The sequence below is a fragment of the Apteryx rowi genome, unplaced genomic scaffold (assembly GCF_003343035.1).
Source record: "Apteryx rowi isolate R43461 unplaced genomic scaffold, aptRow1 scaffold_66, whole genome shotgun sequence".
NCBI classification, from domain to species: Eukaryota; Metazoa; Chordata; class Aves; order Apterygiformes; family Apterygidae; genus Apteryx; species Apteryx rowi.
This window is the reverse complement of record NW_020450938.1, coordinates 876,132-888,291: the sequence shown is the minus strand read 5'-3', so window position 1 is coordinate 888,291 and position 12,160 is coordinate 876,132. Positions and strand designations below refer to the sequence as shown.

Here is a 12,160-nt window from a genome sequence, read left to right as displayed (position 1 = left end):
CAACTTTCTTAAGAATCTCAATGACCAACATAACTAACATCCATGTTAGTCCTATTTAACTTAAAAATAATTTGTCCCAATAGAACAACTACTTGTTTTAAACAAACATTTGGACAATTAGTAGCTTGAGCATTAACCACAGGTACTATAGTAGCCTGGATAGAGAGGCTCTGTGCAACAGTATGAGTTACAGTTCTGGGGACAGAGTTTGATACTTGTAAGTGCCGTAAATATAAAAGCAGTTTGATATTTTGCAAAACTTTCCTATAATTATTGTATTCCTAAACACTACTATGCAAATGGAATGTACCAATAATCATGAATGAATGGCAGAACAATATCCTCTCTCCACATACATGAACATGAATCACGTGTTGTCTCCAAAATGACCCCAAACAAGAAACTCCAGTTTGTAATGAAAAAAAGATCACCTACTACTTCTTATTTAACAGAGCTGAGCCCAGAATTCATGTACATACTAAACTGACAGGAAAAGGAGGAATATTTGAAAGGGGAGAAATGACACAAAAAAAAAGAAATCTAATGATAGCTACTGTAATTACGCATACATGAGTGTTTGAATACATACAGTTCTGACTATCAAGTGTTCATAAGAAAACCAAGAGAAGGTTGTTTTTGCTCAGAGAAGCAGGAAGTAGCTTACTGAAAAGGTGGAATTTTATTACTTACTGCGATGGTCACATTTCTTAAAGCTGCACATTCTTGTCTGGATGTGCGGGCCTGTACAAGCACTCCTGGTGACATCGCACGACCTTCCCCGCATCTGAGTGCCAGACCCACAAGTAACTGAGCACTTTGTCCAGTCTGACCATGGTGACCAGCCTTCCTCACTGTCATCAGCTGCAGAGCAGAAGATACAAAAAAGTGCTTAGCATTGCCTGCTGCTTTTATCCTCCTATTTGGGAGATTTCTGCTTCTCTTTTGTGGAACATATGCTTTGTGCTTTAGCTTTCTCTTGTTCTGATTCTGTTCTTCCAAGCTGCCACTGAAGCTGGAAAATTATYTTAATGTAATCAGAGGTTATCCCAGATTCAAATCCTGAGTCTGAATTTTCCAATATGTCGTATGTTTACTTGTGGCACTGACCTTCGGAGAAAAAAAGGCATCTTATCTCTAGAATGGACTGAGCCAAGCACTTGGCTCCCACACACCCTTAACTTTGGAATATGGGTCAATATGGTGAGAGGTGGCCTCACCTCTGAACACAACATAACCGTAAATGTGATCAAGAGCACATTATATGAGTGTGCCCTATGCTTTGAATAGGCAAAAACCTCTGAATATATTCCAGTGCATTCATTTTTATTTAGAACATCTAAGCAATCAAAAAAGTATTGCTAGGGTTTTTTTTTCCTGTAATAGATCTGTCCAGTACAGAGTGGAATGTACTGAATTCACACCAAATTCACTAAATTAGTGAAATTACTAAAGCTATTGTCACTCTAGTTCACAATCTGCAATGCTATCTTAAATACACATTGCCAATCCGTTCCATATAAGTAAAGCATTATGACAAAGAGAGCATATATGACATAAATAACAGAATCAAAATAACAGAGAGGAAAAATAACTTGCACTCTTAACAAATATTGCATCAAACTACATTAAGCTTTTGATTGGGAATCTACACGTCCTCCATAACAAGGCAGGAAGACATCCTAATTTGTGTTAGTCTGTTTTAACCAGGAGGTATGGAAAAGAAACAATAGCAAACAGTGCAAACTAACAAAAATCAGAATGTCCTGCCTTGGAAAATATGACTGGAGAGGAAAGTGCATCTAACTTTTTGTGCCCAACTTAGCCAGGTAAGTTATCAGGTTACTCCTAAGCTACCTATATAATCACTAAAGAGAGAACAATTCCTCCAGAAGGTAACTTAGAGCACCCACATTATTTTGTATGATCCTGGTGAATAAATAAGTTTTTCTTTGATGTTACTTGCCTGGACCTCTTACTTATTTTGACCTCTCTAATCCACAAGTAATAGTTTTAAAAATTGTCAAGGGGTGCCTTCTCCTTGGCTAAATACTCACAATGAGAGCAGACTGGACAGCATTCGCCTTCAATAAAAGATGGATCAGCACAAGAGACTGCGGGGCAGGTGATTTGATGGCACACAATTTTAGAATCCTACAGGCAAAGAAATCAGCATACTGGCTTATGTTCACATACAGAAGCAAATAAAGGTAGACATCTCTGGAAAGTTTTATGTGGTGTGGAAATTCTTTGATTTCTTCTAAATATCATGGAAATGAGGAATATTTTTTATACATTTCAGTAAGTCTAGGCCAAGATCTGAGTAAATGTGACCAGATCTGGATACATAAATTGGAGTAAATCTGCTGTCCATTTCTGCAGAGAAGAATGCTTCCAAAGTCTTACCTGGCAGGTACACTTGGTGCAGCTATCTACAATCCAGCTTTCATTATCTGAAAAGACACGGCCATCCTGCCAGCAAACTGACTGGTTCCTGAGTGTTTTGTTTGGCCCAATCAATTCCCACATAATTTGGTTCTCTTCAGACTAAAAGATGAAGCAAATGAAAAAAAAATACTGTACCTTGTGAGCAAATCATTTCAAGTAAGACAAAAGCCAAAAAACACTACCAGACTTAATTATTCCATTAAAAAATCTTGTACTTTTACACATTTATGTATATAAAGAAAACAATCCTTCAGGTACTGCAATACTGCATAGTAATTCTTCAGCTAATAGTACGATCACAGCTACATAACCCTAAGGAAAACCTGTTCTTAGCGGGTTTCTTTTCTCCAGTACGGTTCATCTTTAGATGGGAAGATTTTACTCCTGAGACATATGGCATATTCATAAGCATCCTTCAGAAAGGATTAACTTATTCAGAATTAGGAGAGGGGCAGACTTCAGTAAAATGTGACCATATTACTTCAACTGCAAAAAGCCCACACATTTACCTGCAGTTAGTTATCCTGTGTAGCCACTTACTGGTGTGTTTATAAATGGTATGYACATGGTAACGATGCTTTAATAGTATACAGGCAAGGTTGGGTTCCTTAGCTTTCAATTGCCAAATATGTAGTATCTTTTAGAGTCTTGATTTCACCCTGCGTATGTGTCTGTATGCCTGTACGTTCTTTCAAACCCACCCTGTGAAAGCCAAGCCTAATTAAAGAGCTTTTACTCAAGAACTACCTTAGTAGTCACTCTGAAAATGTAAGTCATATATATGTAATGTAGATATACAGACAGGTATACATATGTGCATACAGCTACCCTTATTAACCTCCTCATCTGTACTGGTATGGACCAAAGCGTCAGAGCAAAAAGGAAAGAGTACTGCGTAACAGACCTCTTTCAGTTCTTAAGACTTACAGGTACCTACCACTTTCTGAAGGTTATCAGCCAAGTTGTTCACTACAATGCGCAGGCCAGTGAGTTCAGTGAACATCGTTCCCAGCTCTTCACAGGAGCGGTCACAAAACTCCGCCTTCTTTTCTGTTTTTTCACCAACATACTCAGTTGTGACAGCAGGGCTCAAGTGAAGGATTTCAGTGCTCTCATTGATAGTGTTCACTTCAGCTGGTAGGAAGAGAGGGAAAAAGAAGAGTTGTGTATACAGTATTCTTCTACAGATTACAGGTACTTGCTGAAATCACTGACTGGCTTCTATAGATACAGAACAATTTCATCCTCTATTATGGCAATGAATAAAAGAGAGGGGTTAGATGTTGGCTGGTTCCAGTTATAGGTTTTTCCTTTTCAAAATTAAGAGCTGAGCTCTGTTTCACACAGTCCTCACTTAAGAACACTGCTGGCAGTGCAACAAATCCCTTTATGAAGAAAGCATAACAAAGGATACAATATCAAAAAACAAACAAACTCGTTTTATCCTCTGAGAGCCATGAAAGGTTTCAGATTTTTTCATGAACTATCATGTTTTCTCTATACAGAAAAAATGGAGGAGAAGGAGCTTCCTTAGAGAAACCCTTGCCATTGTTCTGCCCATTCATCCTATGGTTACTTGGATCAAATTCAGACCATTCTGCAATTTATACCAGCCTCTGGGCTGCTCTATGTCACACTGCCTGCTGTCATACTCAGAGGAGTGATTGTAATGATATTTTAATTCTGAAGTGAAATGAAGATCAAACTAATATCAGGCTGAATATTTGGTCTGTCACTCCAAATATTCCTCCATTAGGAAGCCCTCATGTAAAATAAAACTTTTGGTGTACTACACAGGGAGAACCGAACATGTTCTTAAAAAAAAGTTTAAAAGACCTTCCTGTCTATAGCAAATTCTTGAAAACAAATAAAACAAAATATCAACAGTAATTAAAAAGAAAAAAAATCAGATAATCAGATTTTTCTCCATACAGCTGTCATTAAACTGAAGTTTTGTAGGCTTTTTTATTCCCTGCAATAAGGGTAACTGAACAATACAGTCTGCCTTCTGTTAAGCATTTAATTCTTCACCAGGTAAATATACTTTGGCTTCCCTGGAAGCTTTGTGTAAGGATTCCAAGATACGTTCAACTTTGGTATCAGCTACAGAGAAATCCATCCTTACCTCTCTCTCAATAAAGACTTGTTTACCAGATTTAGTAATATTATAGGAACTCATGGTTACCAAATAAAAAAGAGAAGCAAAGCATAAAGCAATTTATGAGGAAGAAATCGGCACAGGAATGTGAGCCATAAAAGGCATGCTTCTAAATAAGCCAATTCTATTCATTGTTTAAAAGTCATAGAAGGTAGCAATTCTATAAAAATTTTGAGGACTTGATTGGATGCTTGATTATACAACATAAATCACAAGAGACACCACAAAAAAAAAGCATTATATTTAAATGTACAAGTAAAGGAAATGGGAGCAGAAGCAGTCTTTGTCCATTAAGTCTAAAAGTACAAGACAAAGAACCAACCAATAAAATGATATTAAAGAATTATTTCTCAAGCATAATTAAAATGATTGGTTTGATGTGTTTTGCAATAAGCTATGAAGTAACTGCCGCTAGCCAGGGTGTACAGCAAATTGTCTGCAGTGTTCCAAAGTTTAAATAATTGTCTATCTTCATTTACAGGATGGAAAAAAAATGATATATCACATAACAGGTCAGAACTGTCTCTGTCATAACTGTTTGTTTCAACTGCTTTTTGATTCCCTGAAAATAATGCATTTTTCCTACCACACTGAAACATTAGGTTTCTCAGATTCCCCCATAGTGTTTTTCAGGTCATTAATTTCATATTTTTCAAGCCAACATAGAGTGTGCCTTGACCGGAACATTCTAAGGACATTATTAAAGCTGCAATCTCAGCAGGAAACAAAAACCAAAGCTATGTTTGAAGAACTAAATCCACACTTCCTACTGGCACTTGGCAGCAAGTGAAAGATGCCTGGGGATCACTGGGAAATAAGTTCTCTGCTGCTGGCTTCCTGCTAATTTCCTAAGGACTACATGATCATCTTTAAAATGAGAAACTATAAGAGCAGATTGTGTATTCTTTCACATATGCAAATGTCATTCTGTTGATCTAGCTGAGGAAGTGATTTTACTGATGTATCTGTTTAGGTGTATTTTTGTCATCTCTTCTATTCAATGCATGTGTAGAAGTCCTCCTTAAAGTATCTGCAACCACCACACTATACAGATACTTTCCTACCCTCAAACCAACAGCAATCCCAAGGTGCCATTTCACTATACTTCACCTTCTCAGACTAGGATTGAAGATACATTAGGGAAATACAGTCCTGTCTCTGAAAAAGCAGCGGGGTTCTTGTACACTCAGAGCTGAGAGCACTTCACCGTGTCACAGGAGCCACTCCCCTGTAAGCCTGGCATCTTAGCACCTGTACCTCAGCTCAAGGGGTGGGTAGTCAATAAAGCAAAAATCCTTAGAGTACCTTGTGGTCAGTAGCATATTTCTAACCCCTGGCCTTTCAACAGTGGTAATTAAACCAGATAGGCAATGCCAGAGAACAGTTGTGTGTGTAAAAAGCCTCTCAGGTCATTCTGATGTAGACCTCCAGCCAGAGACTGCTGTAAACCCTCGTCTGTCTTTGGACAAGCAATTTCCATCTTGAGGTGTTCTCTTGGTGTTGTAAAGAGAAAGTGAATTTAGGTTTTTTTGCTAAACATCTCTCAGGAATGATAAAACAAAAAAACAAATCTGTATATTTTATTGGACCTGAAAATTTGGTAGTTGACAGATGTGATAAGAAAAATACATTAAAAACACTCTGTTGACTATAATCGCAACAGCTAAGGGGTACAAGAATCCCTCATAAGGAATGTATTAGCATGCAGAACTCTATTTTCCCTTTACATTCCCATTGGCTTCCTCTTTACATTAGAGGTACATTATGCTTCCATTTTTACTTGGTGCTACTTCAAAACACTTGGTCAAACAATTTTCAGTTTCTAACCAACGACGACACAAAAGATCTGCAGATATCCTCCTTAGCTGCTTTTACTGGTTCAATCTGTCTACACACAGAACCCCAGCCTCTTGAATGAGGCTATTCAGAGAGTTGAATATGCCGTTAATATTTTACCTGGGCTTTTTGGACCTTTGTTTCTACTGAAAAATGAAGCAGGACAGCTGAACTGCATCCTTCCTGAAGCCATCCTTCTATTTTATTGAGATTACAATGACTTAGACATCAACACAGGTTCTATTTTTCCACACTTGTCCTGCTCCTCAAACATTTTCTTCCACTAACAAAGGTGGAAGAACAGTAATCAGAAGTTCTAAGTTGTTCTGCATTTGGAACAGGACATATCATAATCTGCTTCCTCTCTTATGAATTCCTCCTGTCTTCTTTCTTCCCTTTTCTACCCTGAAATGGCAGCAAATGTAGGGTGTAACATGTCCATGTAGATTCTGGTTTAACTTTGAGTACAGAAAATAGCTTGGCTGGGACAGACCATAACCAACAAATGAGGGCATGCCTTCTTGCCTGAGCGATCTAAGGCCACGTTCCAGCCCATGCAAGTCATTTCTAACACATCAGCATACTTGCATCTGAGTTCCTGCAGCATGGGACACCTCTGGAAAGTCTGAGATAACCAACTAATATCCTTTATCAAGATTGAAAAATAGAATAGCAAGTTCATATATACATACCAATTCATATATACATACACACACATATATATGCATACACATCCTATAAATATAGGCTACCAATACACACACATATCTATATATGAGAATTTTCATTGCAAAATTTTCAAAACCTGGCTTCCTTTTGAAGAAGTTAAGCCTTCTTACTGCTTAATTATTTATTCTTCTGAACAAATAAGGAAAAGAGCTGAGCAGTCCACTCATTTGCTCAGTGTCTTATGTCATGGCAAAGTAACATAAATAATGGAATTTCAGAGTTTTGGATAAAACCCCAAAGTCCTGACTGCCTCACATACCCACCATGTTTCTCTGATGGATTCAGTTCTCTACGATTCTTGACTGAGCTCCTGCAAGTTACAAACATTGGAAAGTAAAATAATCAGCACCTCCCATGAGCTCTAGTACAAAAACTTAGTATGTATTTAAGATCACTAGTGAACATCTTCCTATTCTAACCAAAAGGAACTTGCTTTGGTTTTAACTATCCAACAAGAATTCTCTACAGTTTCAACGGGATCTGTGTCATGGCCTTAGGATAACATGTCACCATTGGCATTTCTCATTTTCAGAGTTAACTGAACCATATTAGTGAGAGAAGAAACCCTTACTTGGTTGGGTCCTTTGGCATCCTTTTTTACGCAGAACGTCCTCTATTGAGGTGTCAAAGATTAACTGAATATTTTGCAAAAGACCCTGCAATAGAAAACAGTTAAAAGACAAGTTGCATCAACTTGGGATTACTCAAAAGCTGATTTGTCTTATCCCCATGCTACCGGCTGAATTTAGCCATAGGTAAATCCGTAAAAAAACAAACAAAAAAAACCCCACAACAACAAAAAAAACCACCACACACATACGCAAAAACAAACACCACACTCCCTACAATGCAGTAAACCTTGACACAGTCATAAATTTTGTTGATCATCTTGTTATAAAATATTTGCTACTATAAGCAACAAAATTAGGTGTTTTCTGAAATGGGTCATAATAAAATAGTAATTGATGAGCTGCGAGTTCAAATCTCTATTTCCATAGAGCACATTTCAGGCTGTAGTTCCACAAGACATTGGCTGTGATGGCAAGACAGCTTATGAAATTCCTGCACCACCCCACTTCTGCCCTTAGCCATTCATCCCCAAGTACCCTACTCCACTGTCCATTCTGTTGTGCTGACATTACCCTGAGGAAAAAAGAACTGTAAAACAGACCAGTATCTGTTTCACTTTAAAAAAAAATCTCAAAAAATAAAAAAATTATGTTAACCGCAGATTATTTCAGTAAGCCAGTTTACAGTATAGCTCCAAAAACAGTTTTGTCAGCAGAAGTGACTGGCAGACTTAGTCATGGAGGCAGGAATGAGGGGCTGAGGGCAAGAACTTCTGGCTTTCCTGCCAACTACAGACTTTAGCATGTCATGCTCTGACTGGAAACTAGATGGCACAATAGGACGGAAAAAAAAGGGGGGGGGGCACTTTTCAAAGTTTGAAACCATGAGTTCAAGTTTGATTTCAACTGCAAGAGAAAAAAAAAACATCCTTAAAGCAGTTAGACCAGGTCATACCACTGTAAGACAGGAAGTAGATTTTTCATTTTATGGGAAAACTATGAAGTGCATAATTGCTTTATTAAAAAAAAATGGGGGGGGAACACAAAAAAGAAATCCACAAAAAAAAATCTTTTACAGAACTGATTAAAACATTCCATTCTACTTTTCTTCCAAATTTTATGGTATTTTTTTTAAATTGAAATTAGAAGTTATTCAAATGGGAAACCAAAATATTCTTTAGGGGGTGGGTCGACATGACATACTTCAACTTCAAAAATTCCTCTCCCCACACCCTACACTGCTTTTTCAAATAAAATTTCACAAATACTGACAGTTTCCTGTGAACTGGACAGTTTTCAACAGCAAAAATATATCTTCAAGGAAATTGCCAAAGAGTTCTACAAATCACCACAAAAATATGATATACTCAGAAGTCTTACAGCTGTAGAAGAAAGCAGATGTTTGCACAGGAAAGCCCATATACCAGTTGTTTTCATTTTTCCTGGCCTTATACTTTACTAGTCCTTTGCTTTCAGGAACACCCAAATTCACACAATCCAGATCCAGCAATCAACCAAAAGACACTCTGGAGAAATTCTGCTTGGAAATATCTGTGACCCCATGAAATCCAAAGGCTGTTGTAAAAACAAAGCTGTGTCTATTGTCTTCTCGAACTACTGTGGCTACACTCTTACCTTACCACAGACCTCATTTCTCCAGGTTACCTACCCTGAAATGGTTCTCCCGAATAGCTCCTTTTGCCACATACATTCTACTGTTTTCTGCTTTCAGTTGCTCATAGAAAGGCTCCTCCAGGATGAAGCTGTCAATGAGGTCACAGCCAACATAGAGGCTGTAGTTCTCCCCTGTTACTTGCACTGTGAGGTTCTTCCACTGTGAGTCTGCAAGGTCCACATCTTCCAAGGAAATCACGTTCTGGAAGCCATCCACCCAATAGATAAGGTCCAGGGTGTTGGCTCGGCCATTGGAAATAATCTCGAACTGCCTCTCACTGATGCCAGGACCCTCTAAAGCAAGAAGAGTGCCTCTAGATTGCCTGTCCTGTCTCAGGGTGGCTGAAAGAATAAAGCCCTCATTTTGCCGTATGAGTTTGACAATCTTTTTTAATTTCTCTGGTTTACATGGAGGTATATGATCAAACCGAATGAAACGATATGCTGGGACAGAGGGATCTGGACCCCGAAACAATTTTGCTCCAACTGTCTTTCGGTTTATGTTACTGATTTGAAGCAAATCAAAGGTAGTATCTTCTTCCTTGTCACCATCTGAAAAAAGTCAGTGTGCAACAATGATTACAAAAACTGTCATAAGAAATACAGCTCTGCACACTACACCTAGTAATTGCAGTTATATGACAGACTTGAAGAATAAGAGTAAACCTGGTACTTTCCTACTTCCACAGACAGAACTGCATTTACTAGCAAGCCAGAATCATATTTTCCATCTGTCATTTTCATTTACATGGTAACTCTCTCCTTCTGTGTCTGCTGGTATAAATATACATTTGATTATATAACCACATATACATTTTATAGTATTAGACAATACACTCGTACATATATACATGTTGTATGTTTGTATATATATCTATGCATGTAACAATGTAATCATTAATTTTTTTATATATATTTATTTATATATATATATATATATAGGAGAATTAGTTAATAAGTTAAGCCAATTCCTACATTTTGACAGTCATTAATAAAAATCAAATATTGAGAAGCCATGTGGTCTTTTGTCAACAGGAAGCTAGAGATATACTTTTTTAAGAATTTAGGCCAAGAAGTCTGATGTAAATGAGGGCTTGGCACTGTGCCAATTTACATTCCACTTGTTTGCTCTGTAGGGCTTTTTCTCCCCACCTTTCTCTTTTTTGAAAACTTCATCTCACTCAGTGGTTCTGCTTATGTTAATTGCTATGATGTTTTCTTCTGCAGTGTAAGTGTATGGTAAAAGTATTTCTGAGATTATATACTTCTAGATTAAGGTTTGCTAAAGTAAAAAAATTTTTAGATATTTATTAGTAGTAGGGAATCTTCATTCACCAGTAGTAACATGCATCTACCCAAAAAAGCCCAGCAACTGCTATACTTTTCAAAAAACATATGCACTTAAAAAAAAATGATTACTTTGTACACTGTAGCTCAGTTAAGTCAACTTTTTAAACCATCTTGTAGCTTTGCAAGTTACTCTACATCCAGTTAAGATGTGTCAGAACTTACCCTGAGCATCTGAGGAAGCCCACAGGGTTATCAAGACAGTTAGCAACAACAGCCCACTCCTCTGTAGCATAACTCCTATAAATAAACCAAAAACTAGTAGGTATTAAGGAAATAATCTTTTATCATCTACAAATATTTTAACTTGCCTCATGGCATGCCATAAAAACAATTCACATTATAACCAACTGTATACATAAAATCATAATTTCTTTGTTGTTTATTGCAATTAAGAGTTTGTTTGCTTCTGCTGTTTCTTTCTTACTGATGATTATGACATCACAGTTTCTTAGTTTTGATGTCAAAAGGAAATATTATGACATCAAGTGGAGGGAAGATTAGTTTTCGAAAAGAAAGCTCCTTTGCATGTCAGTGTTCCTAACAATGAAAAGGGTAAAGACACACAGAGAATACATGATGTAATTTTCTCCAAGATTTTCCATGAGCTGGATAAGAACTACAGACAATATGAGATACAGCATGTTAGTACTTCCATATCTGCTTTGGATCACAATATTCAGCAGATATTCTGTAGGATAACAGGATCTCACTAAATACTAGCTCTGAGTACTAGGGATACTTTTCAGCACCTTTTTCCATTGTCATCATACAAACTCCTCTCTCTGCCTCATACAGACACACAGACACACTCATTTATCCAGTTTTACAATACTCCATATCCAACCGTATCTGGATAAAGTGACTTTTAACGCAATGCTCTCTTTGTCCAGTGGCATTATACCGCTGTAAGCACCGTGGTTGTGGCTCCACGCGCGTGTGCGCCCAGAATGAATAGAGCAGATGGAGCCACCCGGAACGCGCAGCCATTCATTCCTCTGGATGCAGCCAGATCATTTCAACACTTTATAAAAACTCCGCACATATTTCTGGAAGGATTCAGGGAAAATACCTTTTACTGAGATTTTCCCCCGCTACACAGGGCTGTTATTTGGTTCCCCCATATGCTTCCCGTGCAACCGTCTACCTGCAAGTGCGGGGTCGCCTCTTCTACATCTCGGACCCCGCTCTGCCGCGGTGGCACACGGCGCCTATCACTCATTTAAAACACTCCCCGCCCGCCCCGGCGGGTCCCGCTGCCCCCGCCAAGCAGGTGCCGCCCGCCCTTGGGGGCGCCCCCCGGGGCAGGCCATCCCCACCAGCCCGCCTCAGCGGCGCGGCACCGCGGCTCCGGGGCCGCCCCCGCGGTGCCACCCGCCGCCCAGCGGAGGGTCCGGCCGCG

General features: G+C 38.5%; 1 protein-coding gene across 1 annotated transcript in view; it reads right to left on the bottom strand.

The window, feature by feature from the left end:
- The window catches only part of THBS2 (thrombospondin 2), a 31,948-nt gene extending 20,954 nt beyond the window's left edge, over positions 1-10,994 (bottom strand). Inside the window, exons 1-7 of the mRNA XM_026085075.1 lie at positions 10,924-10,994; positions 9,407-9,963; positions 7,740-7,824; positions 3,383-3,579; positions 2,404-2,544; positions 2,055-2,151; positions 691-861 (exon numbers count right to left, since the gene is read on the bottom strand). Of these exons, the coding sequence (XP_025940860.1) occupies positions 691-861; positions 2,055-2,151; positions 2,404-2,544; positions 3,383-3,579; positions 7,740-7,824; positions 9,407-9,963; positions 10,924-10,993 (1,318 nt within the window). The 5' untranslated portion in view covers position 10,994. The remainder of the gene's footprint in view (positions 1-690; positions 862-2,054; positions 2,152-2,403; positions 2,545-3,382; positions 3,580-7,739; positions 7,825-9,406; positions 9,964-10,923) is intronic.
- Positions 10,995-12,160: the final 1,166 nt, after the last annotated feature.